The 13,287-nt window shown below is 53.4% G+C and overlaps 1 protein-coding gene across 2 annotated transcripts; it reads left to right on the top strand.

The window, feature by feature from the left end:
• Positions 1–1,727: 1,727 nt before the first annotated feature.
• ETV3 (ETS variant transcription factor 3) lies at positions 1,728–11,551 on the top strand. 2 transcript variants are annotated; one of them, XM_062597941.1, is made up of 5 exons: positions 1,728–1,782; positions 3,825–3,887; positions 4,895–5,132; positions 7,585–7,700; positions 10,288–11,551. In XM_062597941.1, exons 2-5 carry the CDS (start codon positions 3,842–3,844, stop codon positions 11,481–11,483), a joined length of 1,596 nt encoding a protein of 531 aa, XP_062453925.1. In that variant the 5' UTR covers positions 1,728–1,782; positions 3,825–3,841; the 3' UTR covers positions 11,484–11,551. The 2 variants fall into 2 exon arrangements, with proteins under 2 accessions (XP_062453925.1, XP_062453924.1); XM_062597940.1 differs by lacking the exon at positions 1,728–1,782 and adding an exon at positions 2,357–2,484.
• The last annotated feature ends 1,736 nt before the right edge of the window (positions 11,552–13,287 follow it).

Raw genomic sequence — 13,287 nt, forward strand, 5'->3', positions numbered from 1 at the left:
GACACGTGGGGCTGGGGGCGGCAGGGCCGGCGCTGGCGCCGATGAGTCAGGGGGAAGCGCCGCCGCCGCTGCCGCCGCCTCGCTTCGCCTCCCCTCCCCAGCTGGCGAGCCCCACGCCAGCATCAGCCACGCCGGGGCGGTCTTACCCAAAAGGCCCTTTTTCTAGCCCAACCCGGCGGCCCCAACGCGGAGCGGGGAGGGGGGCAGCGGAGGGGGGGTCGCGGCGCTGGCGGCGGCTGCTGCTGCGTGCGGTTTGCCGCGACGTCGCCTTCCCCTTCGCAAACCGCAGCAGCTCCGGGCGCCGCGCTTGCAGCCGGCGAGCCCGGCCCCCCCGATGCAGGCACGTGGCCGCCGAGCCTTTTTCGCACCTAAAATTAGCTTTTTAAAGTCACGTCCCTGCAGGCTGCGCCGGAGCTGCTCCCGCCGGTCTGGCTGCAGCTCCAGAAACGGGCTGTCTGCCCCCAAAACCCTCCCGCACCAAGGATGCCCCTGCCCGCCCGCAGCTTTCCGAGGGCGATGGGGGCGAGCGTCCCCGGCCCCCGGCGGCGACCGAACCCGCTCGCCGGGCGGAGGGGACCCGCGCGGGGTCTTTCCCGCGCTGATGTCGGCCCAGCCCGCGCCCCTCCGGGTGAACGGCGTCCTGGGGGGGTCGGTCGTGCTCTCCGCGGCGCTGCCCCCCAACGCCACCGTAAGGGAAATCGAGTGGAGCTTCTCGGCCGGCGCCGGCGCGACCATCCGGACAGCGGAGCTGAGCCGGGGCCGCTTCGAGCGCCCCGACCCCGGCGACCGCTTCCGGCAGCGGCTGGAGATGTTCAACGCGACGTCGCTGCGGATCAGCGCCCTGGAGCCGGGCGACGGCGGGCTCTACGGGGCCCGGGTGAAGCTGCTCCCGGCCGCGGTGCACGATCAGTCCTTCAACCTCTCCGTCTTCGGTGAGGGGCCTACGCGGGGCCCGGCCCCGCCGCCCGGTTTATAACCCCGGTGTAACTCGCTGCCTGGTCCCGGGCAATAAAGCGGAGCGTTAGCAGTGCCCAGGAAAGGGGAAGAGCGATCGCACTCGCTGCCGAGCAGCTGCCAAGGGGGTTTTTCCTGCGTTCCTGCCTAGCCGCCCTTTTTGGCGGCCGCGCCCATCCCCGCTCGCCCGCGCCATCGTTGTCCCGTCCCCTCCCAAGCGGACGGTCCCGGTGTCCCCCCCGAAACCCCCTTCGGCAGCTGTCCGGGAACGCCGCGGCATGCCGCTCGGCCCCGGTTTTATTTGCCCTTGCAACAGAGCCGGTGGGTGCCCCGGAGACCGAGGGGGAGCTGCTGGCGCCGCCGCCACGCGAGTGCAACGTCAGGCTGCGGTGCCGGCTCCGGCACGGCCCCGGGCCACCGTTTCCTTGCAGGGCGAGGGTTTGGGGAGGGGGAGGCGGGGGTCGCGCCTGGAGGAGATGGCTCGTCTGCCCGGCGCTCCTGCTCGCCGCCGCCGCGCTCGCCGCTATCTGGCCTTGGAAAAAAAGGCGGAAAAAGGCACCGGCGGGAGGTAGGCAGCGCCGCGCAGCGCCGGCCCCGGATCAAGGCCGTTTCCCGCCGCCCCGGAGCAGGGACGGGGCATCGCACAAAGCCAGGAAGGAGGGAAGGCAGCGCGGCGGCGGCGGCGGCCCGGCCTGCCTCCGCCTCGTCTCCCGCCGCCGCCCTTCTCCCCGCAGGCGCCCTCGCCGCCGCCGGCTCCGAGGAGGGGGCCGCGCTGGAGCCGCTGTACGCCCGGACCCGGCGCCCGGCCGAGCCCGCGGCGCTCCCGCCGTGAGTATCCGCCGGCGCCGAATCCCGCTGTGGAAGGAGGAACCGGAATGAAGACCTCGAATGCGTTTGTTTGGGTGTTTTCTTGTTTTTCACCTGCCTCGCCCGCGGCGGAGGGACGCGACCGCCGGGCCGCGGCTCCGGCCCCAGCAGGGCTCCCGGGCGGGACGCGGGGGCAGCGCACGGGGCTCCCGGCGGGGCTCCGCGCCCCGTCCCGCTGGGAAGGCGGCCGGGGCCGGGGAGGGGGGCGGGGTGCTGGCCCCCATCCCTCCGCAGGCTCCTCCCGGCGCGGCCGGACCAGGCGGCCGGGCCTGTGCAGCGCCGTGCACGGCGCCTTCCCCGCGGGGGGGCGCCCTTCGCCTTCCGCGCCCGCTTGTCCCTCTGCGGCTGCCGTCGTCGCGGGGGGTGGGCGGGGCGGGGCGGGAGGGGAGGTGTCGCCGCGCGCTTGCGTCACCGCCCAGGCTCGCGAGGCGGAAGCGGAAGCGCGTGGGAGCGTGCCCGGAAGTGTGTGGGCGGTGGCGGCGGTTCCGGTTCCGGTGGCTGGTGAGGGGGAGGCAGGCGGCGGCGGCGGCAGCGAGCGAGGCAGCGGCGCGCGCATCCCCGCACTCGGCACCGCGGCCTGGGCGCGCGCTCCGCCGCTCCGCTCCGCTCCGCTCCGCTCCGCTCCGCTCCGCTCCGCACCGCCCCCACCCGCCGCCCCCGCAGGTGGGTCCGGGTCCCGCTCCCGTCCCCGGGCGCGGCCGAGCCGCCGCCGCCGCGGCCCCGCGCGCGAGGCCGGTTGCCGGGGGAGGGGGCGGCTGTGGGCGATGGCTGCCCGGGGGGCGGCGGAGGCGGGTGTCCCCGGTTACCCGGGGCGGATCGTTGCCGGTAGCCGCGTCCCCGTTATCGCGGGGCGGGGGCGCTAAGGCTCATCCCGTGCCCCCGCCCCGGGGGTGGTTAACGGAGGCGGCGGGGGAGGCTCCGCCGCCCCTCACCTCCCCCCGGGGCTCCTGGCCGCGGCTGCCGCCGCTGTTGCCCCGCCCGCGGCAGGGCACGGAGGGAGGGAGGGCGGGAGCGGCGCGCCGGTGCCGCGGCGGCGGGCAGGCTCGGGCAGGCCGCGGCTCGGGGAGGGCAGGGCAGGGCGCGGGGCGGCCGCCAGGCTGTAACGGGAGCCGCGGCCAGCCAGGAGCCGGCGAACGCCGCGGCGCCTCGTCTCCTCCTCGCCACCATTTACATAGTTTTAGCACTTCAAAGCGGCGGCGGCGCCGAGCAGGAAGCCCCGGCGGGGACAAAACGGTACCGGGCCCCTCCCGGGGCCAGGCGGGCGCCGGGGCCGGTTCCCAGGGCGGGCAGGGTGCAGGGATTCCCCCAGCAGCCTTCCCGGGAGGTTTTGGAGCGTGCTATAAGTTACCGGTGCCGCGGCAGGGCCCCAGCGCTTTCCGAAGCGCCTTTTGTCCCGTGAGCGCTGCCGGGGACGACGCTTTTTTGTGTGTTTATTTCCTGTTAGCCGAATATTCTCGGGAGCGAGAAGGCTTCCGAGGCTCCGCTTTGTTCTGTTCCATCAAGCAGAGCGCGCGCAGGTAGCTCTTAAAGCAGACCTCGTCCACCTAAAGAAATTAAAATCAGATGTGCGTTCTGGAATGGAAATCAGAAGCTGGGAATTTTTTTTCCTCTCTTGCTGGTACATCTGGGTGAGCTCAGCCGCTTGTGTATTTTGGCACTGGAGCCTGTCTAGTAACAGAAGACAAACTGTGTTTGGCTTGTTTTGTCTGTCTCACGGTCCCGTCTTGCTGCGGTGTTTCATTTGCACGCTTTAATAGCAGGGCAGAAGGGAAGCAAATATTAAATGCTATATTTTCATGGTGCGGTTAAAAGGCAGACACGGATGATTATGGCCACCAGTAACAGCAAAACCGTGGGTGCCATCCCTTGGAGTTGGCAGGATTACAGTTAGAGGTGGCCTCTTCGGATAAAGGAGCCTTCTACAGGAAGGAATGAAATTCAAAGTGCCGCCTGCGATAATGGCATATTGATACAGTTGTTGCTTGTTTCCTTCTGTTTCGCAGTCAGCAGGAGGGAGAAAATGAAAGCAGGCTGCAGCATTGTGGATAAACCAGAAGGAGGAGGAGGTAAGGAAGCGCATACAGTGTAGAAGTCTAAAGTCTGGGGCTTTCAGCTATTACAAATTCCTCTTCATAGAATAAAGGAGCACAGGCAGGATTAATTCCACCTCTTTTAAAAGCTCTTTTGCACTGGCAAAAGCTGTATGTAAATGAGAATTGATCAAACAAACGCTGATGGATTATCAGCGATTTTTTACTGTTTTGAGACTTCTGGTTTTAAGCAGAGTACGAATAAATATTCCTGGAAATGTTTTATTTTTAAATCTTTTGATCTGTAAGTTACATTTCCCCTCACAGTAGTATGGCTCGTAACTGCTTTTGTTTCAGTCGTAGCCTACAGCAGTGGTGCGGGTACCATTTGAGCATGGCGTGACTTGGCCTTGCACACTTCTTGAACCTAAAATTGGGCCCATGATGATTCGGAAAACCTCATGTTAACAGTTGTGCTGAGAAACTCTTCTGACAAAGCTGAACTTGGCACTCATTCAGAAACATCTGTCAGTGTGGTTGGATCTGGAGCAGGGTGTTTGCACTCTCTGAAACGCTGGGTAGCGGGAGTCACTGAGAGGTATCCATGCACACCTCTCAAAATCAGGGTGCCAGGTGCTGAAATATGGATGGTTTGCCTACTGTGGGACACTTAGAGTTCAAACTGGAGCAATAGATAAAGCTTTAGGGCTCTTTTCTAATATTTTTTACTCCTCTATTTTTTTGACATTCCTTTCAATTTTACCTTTTTTGTTTTGGGATTCTCCCAGGAGAGTGGGGTAAAATGAGGAAGACGATAAAAAGCTAGAGTAAGAAAGCTGGGTTTCTTTGCTTCTGCTTCTAACCCTTGTTGGATTCATAGCTACCATAGGTGCTCTGTGGTCCCACTCTGTAAAGAATGTTATAAATATATATTGAAGGTGCTTGTTCCCGGCGTTAAAATTTGGCAGTTGTGAGCTCTGTAGTTCCAACTTGCTGTCTGAATGATATATTTTTATTTTTATTTTATTGGGGCACTTTTCAAGGCTATCATTTTCCGGAGTGGGCATACAAGACCGAGTCCAGCCCTGGCTCCCGTCAGATCCAGTTATGGCATTTCATCTTGGAGCTCCTGCAGAAGGAGGAGTTTCGCCATGTCATTGCTTGGCAGCAGGGCGAATACGGGGAGTTTGTGATCAAGGACCCCGATGAGGTAGCGCGACTGTGGGGCAGGAGAAAATGCAAACCACAAATGAACTATGACAAGCTGAGCCGAGCTCTCAGGTGAGCAGAAGTGTCTGTGGAACTGATTGTCTGTCAGGCTGATGATGAGTGCTCCACCTGTTCTTCCCTGGTGCATCTGTGTAGTTGATTTGAGATGTTCTACCTCCTGTTTGATTGCACCTGTATCTCTGAGAGTCTTGTCTCCAACTTTTTGTTGTTAATTAGGTCTGATTGCACTTGGACATGATTAGAGAGGTTCAAGAGGGAATTCCCAGGTCACAGTGAGGTGTTCTATGTCCTGTGGTGAAGCATCATAACATAAATTTGCACTTACAGTTCAGGTTGTTATTATCAGGATGGCTTCCTTCCGGGGAGCTTTTCTGACTCTTTTCTCGGCTTCCATTGCTGATGCTGGCTTGAGCAATGAAGGCGTGGGAGGAAACCAGAGGTGTTACTCTATTATCACACCATCAATGATACAGTTTAAGAGAAAGCAACTCCCCTTTCTAACATAATTTGCACTTGCCTCTTTACTGTTAAATCCATGTAAGACACAGGTTCAGTGCCGGTTCCTAGTGGGTAACTGAGTTTAGTGTCGGTCACTTTTCACCGGCCCCTTCAGATTTCTTTGCCTTGTGTGGTGGGGAATTCTGGAGAATGAGTGCACTGTGATTACCTTATTACTCTAAACTGCTGCCTTGTTTTCCAGGGACCTGGGTTTGTTTTTCTGAGCTCCGATGACTTCAATTTGCCTGTGGGTTAAGGATACCCTCTGGCCATCAGTATCCCTTTGTTTTAGATATGGGCTCAATATTCCTCACTTTGCACTTCATAATTCTAAATCTTTCAATAAAACTTAGCACTGTTTTATTTCACCCCTTTCACAGTTGGTGAGTTTCTACAGTTGTTATGTATTTTGAAGTGGGTCAGTGAAAAACTAACAGTCCTGTGAAGAATTTCAGCGTGGACCAGGCCTATCACCTGCAAAAACAACTAGGTTCTTGATGGGTTCTGGCATTTTTAATGCTGTCGATAAAATGGACTTCGCTGCTTTACGCCCTCTGATACCTCCTGGGTGGAGCTGCCAAAGACAAACAGGGTAGCAAACACAACAGTCTCATAATGGAACAGGAAGGAAACAATAAATTGAATAGCACCAACACTGTAATTGATGTATGGGAGTGGAAAATACTCTCCACCTGCCAACACTGATCATACCTTGGCGTCTTGAGGCTAAGTATGACAGTAGCAGGGCAAGACCACTGCAGACGTTAGCAGCTCCTTCAGTCTCTGGTCTTTACCCTCTTCTGCTAATAGCCAGTGCTGCTTTGCTTGTTGCGTTCTGTGGCAGTGGAAAGCATGTGTTAACCCACCTCCTAAGTATAGAAAATTGTGGTGATGATCAGTGTGTATCAACTTTGTTAGTACATCCTTACTAGAGGCTAAGGACAAACGGTAGTGGTGGTGTAAGTGGGGAGGAGGCTGTGGTGGAGACTATACTTACTTTTTCTAAGGCAGAGTTGTTCAGCACTCAGCTTTTGTTTTGCTCCGCAAAGGGCCTGAGAGTGAAGGAAGGAGGCTGGCTAGGCGTCAGTGCTGGCTATTGAGTGCCTCCTCTCTGTAGCCCTAATCAAAGCTGTCTGTGAAGGCAAGTGACTGTTTTGAATCCTAAGGTGCTAATGGGTAAACTGAAGTGACTTGCTCAGGGCTGTGACAGGCTGCAGCAGAAACCAGCTCTCTTGAGCTGCAGTCTGATGCCCTGTACACTGCATGACTGTCAAGATACCCTGGGCCTTGAAGATTGAGGGGAAAAAAACAAACAGTGTGAGGGTATTCAGGTAATTCTGTCCTCTCATATCCTTTTCCCAGCTCTGTAGTTGCACTGGGTTTTGTTCTGCGAAAGCTTCAGGTTACACATTCTCTTTTTTCAGGTTGTTCTGTGTCTTAATAGAGGTTGTCGTATGAAATTTTCCCATCTTGTTCTTGGTCCTGTAACATTGACCTGACAACTACAGCTACTGCTAGCAGGAAGTAATAGTGTTTAAGGAGCAGTCCCTGTTTGGCTGACTATAGTGTGCTTGCAGGGACAGAAATAGTGAGCTAGTGCCAGTTAAGTATGGGACACTTCTACAGGACCCCCAGCCCATGTGACCAGTCCCAGTTTGGACAGGGATGAAAACCTGTGTAGGCAGATCTGGGCATTTCTTCAGCTTTCACTTCCCGTTAGGTTCTCACCTTTTTCCTTATGTTCTAAGAAACAGTAGTGACCTGCAAAATAGTTTGAAATCTACTGACAAAGAATGCCTTATAGAAGGAACGGCTATCACTTGAAAACTTTCAGATCAACTAGTATTTTCTTATTCATAACGAAGTTCTGAGTAATGTGATGTTCGTAGATGAGGCAAAGGTGCGTTTGATAGACACTGAGTGTTGATAGCGTTAAAAGAAATGAGACTTTTAAACAGATCGCCAAGTGCTTTGACAGGTCTTTTAAACTTGTTTTTTTTAATAGATATTACTACAACAAGAGGATTCTTCACAAGACAAAAGGCAAAAGGTTTACCTACAAGTTCAACTTCAACAAACTGGTGATGCCCAACTATCCATTCATTAACATTCGTCCTAATGGTAAGTCTGGAGTTGGGGCTTCTTTCGAGTTTTCTTCAGTGTGTGTGGAGTGTCGGTGAACACAACACTGAGCTTCTGCGCAGCACTGGAGCTAGAACAGGCTGAGCAGTCTCTGCAGATTCCACTATCGGTCATCTCTTACACTTGAAAGACTGCTGGGGCAATCGGTGCTAATGTGGTGGGAATGTGTGGGCTGTGATAAAGCTTTATCTGGAATGCTCTTTCCCTCAGTTTGTCACAGATGCATCTGAGGTTGTCTTCAGGGGAGACTCAAGGCATTCTGGTTTCCTATTTGAGCTTGCTTGTTGGACTGTCTTTATTGGTGTTGTGGGTTTGCTTTGCTTTGCTGTTGGGGGTGGAAGGTGTCCTTGTGATAAGAAGGTTTTAGTTCTCTTGCAGGAACCTTGCCTCACATGTTTGTAAAGCACTACATAAGTTTATGATGCCATATAAATGTGACTCTTCTTGACAAAGAGCTTAGAAGTGTATGGCAAGGCGTACATGTGAGCCCTATCAGAAAGTCTGCAGCCTAATAGCAGATGGCTCTCCTCTCTTGTTTTGTAAAAGCCCCGTGTTTGCTGCAATTCTGCTCCTTCTATATCAAAAAGAATTTTTTAACTAAATTATACCTGGAGTTCAGAGAAACTTAATGGTGAGTACAGAGCGCTTTCCAGAGAAGAGTGGTAACTAGTTTATGAGTTTGAGTAAAATCACAGGTATGTCTAGATTCTCCCTGCGGCAGAACTGCATGCTGACATTCAGGAAAACAAAAAGAGTTTGGGAATGGAACGTAAGTGTTCTCTGCTTGTTCTAAGAGGCCTCTGAATCTTGCCAGGTGTAATAGCAGAAGTTCATGCTGGATTTGTCCTGGAGTCAGCATTAATGCTGTAGTTTCTCTGGAAGAGGATCCCTTGTTAGCAAGATCTATTTTAGCGGCAGGAGGGAAATATTCACCCCTGATCCATAGCAAGATTTTTGCCACTGTGGTGGTTGTCTGCATAACTGAACAGCTGCCACACAATGAGGAAAATTAACAGCAATCAAGTCCATCAAAAATAATTCTGGAAGGCATTACAGTAAGGATCTGGACTGCAAGCTCTCTGCAGCAAAGAAATTGTGGCTGGAGAGAGGCCTGAACCACAGTTCTCACAGCGCTGTGTGCTTAGTCTTACCTCTTGAAGAAAGCCTTAGGGGAAGCATTGAAGATTTGTCGAGAAAGGAGAGAATAGGAGAAGTGGAGATTGAACGATGTCTCTGAAATCCCAGCAGCTGAGCATAGCAGGTTACATGTAGAAAACAGTATTTCTCATCAGTGCTGATGTATTCTGTGCCTACATACAGCAGCGACTGCTCATAGATCTTGGCAGTTGAACCATCATGCATCTATCTCCACCCCTGGGGAGTTCCAGCCAGGAAAGAGCACAAACATGTTTTAAAGCCATTGTCTTCTAAGTAAGCAACAACCTAAAAAATGGGGTGGAAGAATTGAAATATTCATAAAGGGTTCCGCTTCACTTGTGCGGGACATGTTGCCTTTATGGCAATGGGAAGAAGGAAACATATTCTCCAGGAGTCCTTCGCCAAAGCATGGGGGTGTAAGATGTAGTACGAAGCTGCACTGAAAATCTATAATTACTTGCAGCAACAAGTCTGGGCAGTTCCTGCTCAATATTGCTCACTGCTGTTCCTTTTCCCTGTTTGCAGCCACTCCCTTCTATCTCTGGGGCATGCATTTAAAAAAAGTAGTTTGGAGAACTGGAATGCACTTGTCTAATTACAACCTGTTTTCTTTCCTTCTGGCTGGGATGGGGGTTGGGATATCAAACCTGTTTGGGGCACTGGAATCAGGTTTCTTCTTTTGACTCTCACTCCTGTAGTTTTGAAGCGAAAAGAACCTGCATCAATTGACGTGCTGTTGAGGTGAGAAAGCAGGTGGGAGAATTTGCCTCAATATGGCTAATGACAGCAAGAGCAAGTTTTAGACAAGCTGCTCTGTAGGCACGGCAGAGGAAGTTTGATTTGAAAGGCTGGGGAAAAGGAGCCAGCAAGATTTAGCAGTATGACTGGCAGAAATGCTGGAGAGAAAATGTCTTCTCAGAAGAGTACAAATCAGTGACTTTCAGTATTCCGTCCTGAGAATTTGAGGTTTACCAACAACTCTTCTACTTGTGGTGCTAGAGCTCGATTGCTTAATTGTGCTTATAGCACACCGTCCTTGGGAACATCTGGTTTAACCAGAGCAGAGAGTTCAGGGGAGGGCATCCAAAAGTGGAAGTTAGCTCTGGTGGTGGCTAGAGGTTTGAGAAAGCTCTGCTGGAGCTGAAAGAGGATTGATCTCCAGCAGAGGCAAGGTTTTGAGGTGGTAGAGGAGACTGGAACTATGCAGGGGAAAGGAGCAGATGGGAAAGGCACCTCCCATCTAATCGTCTGCTGTGTTGTTGATAGCGTATGGTATTTTTGTGTTGTGCTTCCAAATGCCTCCAGGTGCATCCCAAAAAGAAGCTCTACTTGTGATTTAACCTTCCTAAGCAACTGGGCTCTTAACTCTCTCTCTCTCTCTCTCTCTCCCCACCCACCCCCGCCTCAGGTGTCGTGCCACAGAGTGCCCCTCCTGTCCCCACAGCTTCGTCTCGCTTCCATTTCCCACCTCTGGACAGCCACTCTCCCACCGAAGATGCCCAGCCCAGTCGTTTCTCTGGTGGGTCCCTGATTCCATCCAACCCAGAAGCTTTGAACGACAGTGGCGAGAGGAAGCCTGACATGCCGGAGCTGGAGGATGGCTCCTCAGATTGGCGCCGTGGCGTGGATCTCATGACGTCGCGCAATGCAGTGGGCGCTGGTGGCGTCAATCACCAGAAGCGCAAGCCAGATATTATGCTTCCTCTGTTCACCAGGCCTGGAATCTACCCAGATCCTCACAGCCCCTTTGCTGTGTCTCCTCTGCCAGGGCGCGGCGGGGTCTTAAACGTCCCAATCTCTCCTGCATTGTCCCTGACTCCCACCCTTTTCTCCTACAGCCCCTCTCCGGGTCTCAGCCCCTTCACAGGTAGCAGCTGCTTCTCTTTTAACCCTGAGGAAATGAAACACTACCTGCATTCACAAGCTTGCTCTGTCTTCAACTACCATCTGAGTCCGCGGACTTTCCCCCGCTATCCGGGACTCATGGTTCCACCACTACAGTGCCAAATGCCCCATGAGGAGCAACCCCAGTTCCCGATTAAGCTACAGCCTCCACCTGTTGGACGCAAAAACAGAGAGAGACTGGAAAGTGCTGAGGAGTCAACTACCCCGCAGCTAGCTACCCCTTCTCCCAGGGTCAAGGTTGAGCCCTCGATGGACAAGGAAGCAGAATGTGAAGAGCCATCAGTGAAAGGAAAAGAAAAAAGCGAGAAAGAGGAAGGCTCTAGCATGGCAGTGCCCAACGCCAGCCTGGAAGAGGAGAAAGGGCCTATATTTGCCAGACCAGCTGCCCCATCGTGGCACCCAGCACCATCAGCATCCACGCAAGTCAACTTCTCCGTTGAAGAATCCCAAGAGCAAGGAGAAGGCAGTGCAGAGAAGTCATCCCGAGATTCTGCAGGAGAATTAGGGGCTCAGGAGAAGAGAGAGGATGCCCTGATGCCTCCTAAACTGCGTCTCAAACGCCGCTGGAATGGTGACCGGCAGGCAGATGCCCCCGAGGAGCGCCAGAACGGCAAAGTCCACTGGAATGGCGTGCTGGGCAGCCCACACCTCGTGGCAGGGCCCAAGGCCATGACAGCCACGGCTGCGTCCAACACCTAGGCGTGGGAGAGCCTCGCAGTCCGTTTGTACTGAAAGCATCTGTGTATTTATGTAGCAAGGATGCAGAGCGTGGGGGGCGGGAGGGTGGGGGGCTGGGGCTAGAATGGTTTGATAATTCTAGAGACTAGGGTTTTGTGTTCTTTGTTTTCATTGTTGAATTGCAGGTGAGACGCGATTGTCTTGTTCTGATCAGGAGAGGCGAGGGAAGCTGACGTTTTGTGCGCGAGCTTCAGACCTTGCATGAACTCCAGATGGGGTTGAGGCCTCCACCGTGCCTGAGGAACTCCAGACATATTTTATATATGCTCTAGTATTTATAGAAGCAGGAATCTCTGAATTCATCTTCCTTTTTTATGGAGTCTGGTGTGATGGTGGGAGAGGATTTCCTGACAATTTGAGATACGACATTTGTCGGTGTCGGAAGCTGTCTGTATTTTGGGAGGGGTGGGGGGCAGGGGGAGAGGGAACATTGCACTGTCTTTAAAACGGAATAGATTGCAGAAAGGCATAAATCAGAAGGTCACCTTGGCATCAGTAAGGTGGGATGCTGCTGAAAAGGCAGCAGTAGTGGCACGAGCTATGTTCCTGACTAGCAGATCTTGGTAGTGCTTCAAGATGTGGTGGTAGTTCTTTTAGCCTTTTTGAAATACTGCAGAAGCCATGAGCAAATTATAGAATCTTTCAGGGAAGGGAGTGGGGTGGGAAAAAAAAAAAAAAAAAAAAAACCTAATGCCTTTAATATACGCATTAAAATGTACCCTAGTTTTTTTCCTAATTGTATGGGTGGAGTTGGGAGTGATTGGAAGATTAACACTGAAATGATTGTGGTGAGTTCATAGAGAAGGAATGACAGGAGCTTTGTTAAATCTTATTTCCTTTGTTTGGTGCCCCTATCACTTTGACTCATGCCTTAACTACGTGTACACTTTATGTGATCAGGGTCTATTGACAGAAGAGGCTTGTATAAGAGCCAGATGCATTTGGCCAAGGTTGGGTTTCTAGACGGTATTAGGTTTTGTTGTGTGACAGAGTGCTGCGAGAAACCGAGTGTGGTGGCTGCAGAAGGACCGAGTCGCGTGGAAGCTGCGGAGTAGGTCAGGCGTTCAAAGCGACGCCTCTGTCGGCTGGCACAGAGCACATGCAGGAGGGATTCAGAAGTACGTTTTCTAGAAGATGGGTTGATACTGGAGGGAAGGGGAGCAGTTTGTGTGCTGGTAGCTGCTCTTGAGTTTGCTGTGTAAATCTTGCTGTGTTTGCTATAAATCTGCTATTTCCCTACATAGCTGCATTTCTCGTTAGAGTAATTAGGTTCCAGATTACACCAAGGAATGTGGTTCTCTATAGAGGGATGAATTTCTAAAAAAAAATCCTTGAAAGGAACTTAAAAACAATTGATCTCCACAGGGATAGAGTTGTATCTACAGTGTTGTTGATTGTTCATGCAATTTTAGGCGAATAGCTTGTGCAGGCAGATTTCTTTAATCAAGGACTTAGTTACTGTTGTAAGAGGGCAGGGAGTGTGTGAGCACAATATTATTTGCATGCGCTATTAGGCATGTAAACTTTTGTCTGTGCAACTGAGATGGCAGCTTGCCCGTTCAGATCAGGGCTAGCACGTTGAGACGCCGATAAGGCCCCACTGAAATAAAATACTGTCCGTAGTACGAGGAGGGTTCGTAGGGGAAACGGTCTACTCGGAGACGACAGCCCGAGAGGCGGTGCGAGAGCTATATTCTGAACGGGGAGGGTGGGAAAGGGGTTGCAATCTACTTGCTCGGGCTAGTCCACCGTAGCTGCAGCGCCC

The sequence above is a fragment of the Rhea pennata genome, chromosome 31 (genome assembly GCF_028389875.1).
Source record: "Rhea pennata isolate bPtePen1 chromosome 31, bPtePen1.pri, whole genome shotgun sequence".
Classification (NCBI taxonomy): domain Eukaryota; kingdom Metazoa; phylum Chordata; class Aves; order Rheiformes; family Rheidae; genus Rhea; species Rhea pennata.

Excerpts from the sequence above, each read along its gene's own strand:
- ETV3 (XM_062597941.1), top strand. The coding sequence starts at position 3,842 with ATGAAAGCAGGCTGCAGCATTGTGGATAAACCAGAAGGAGGAGGAG. Across the intron at positions 5,133-7,584 it reads AAGCTGAGCCGAGCTCTCAG|ATATTACTACAACAAGAGGA; the intron begins GTGAGCAGAAGT and ends TTTTTTTAATAG. Across the intron at positions 7,701-10,287 it reads CATTAACATTCGTCCTAATG|GTGTCGTGCCACAGAGTGCC; the intron begins GTAAGTCTGGAG and ends CCCCCGCCTCAG.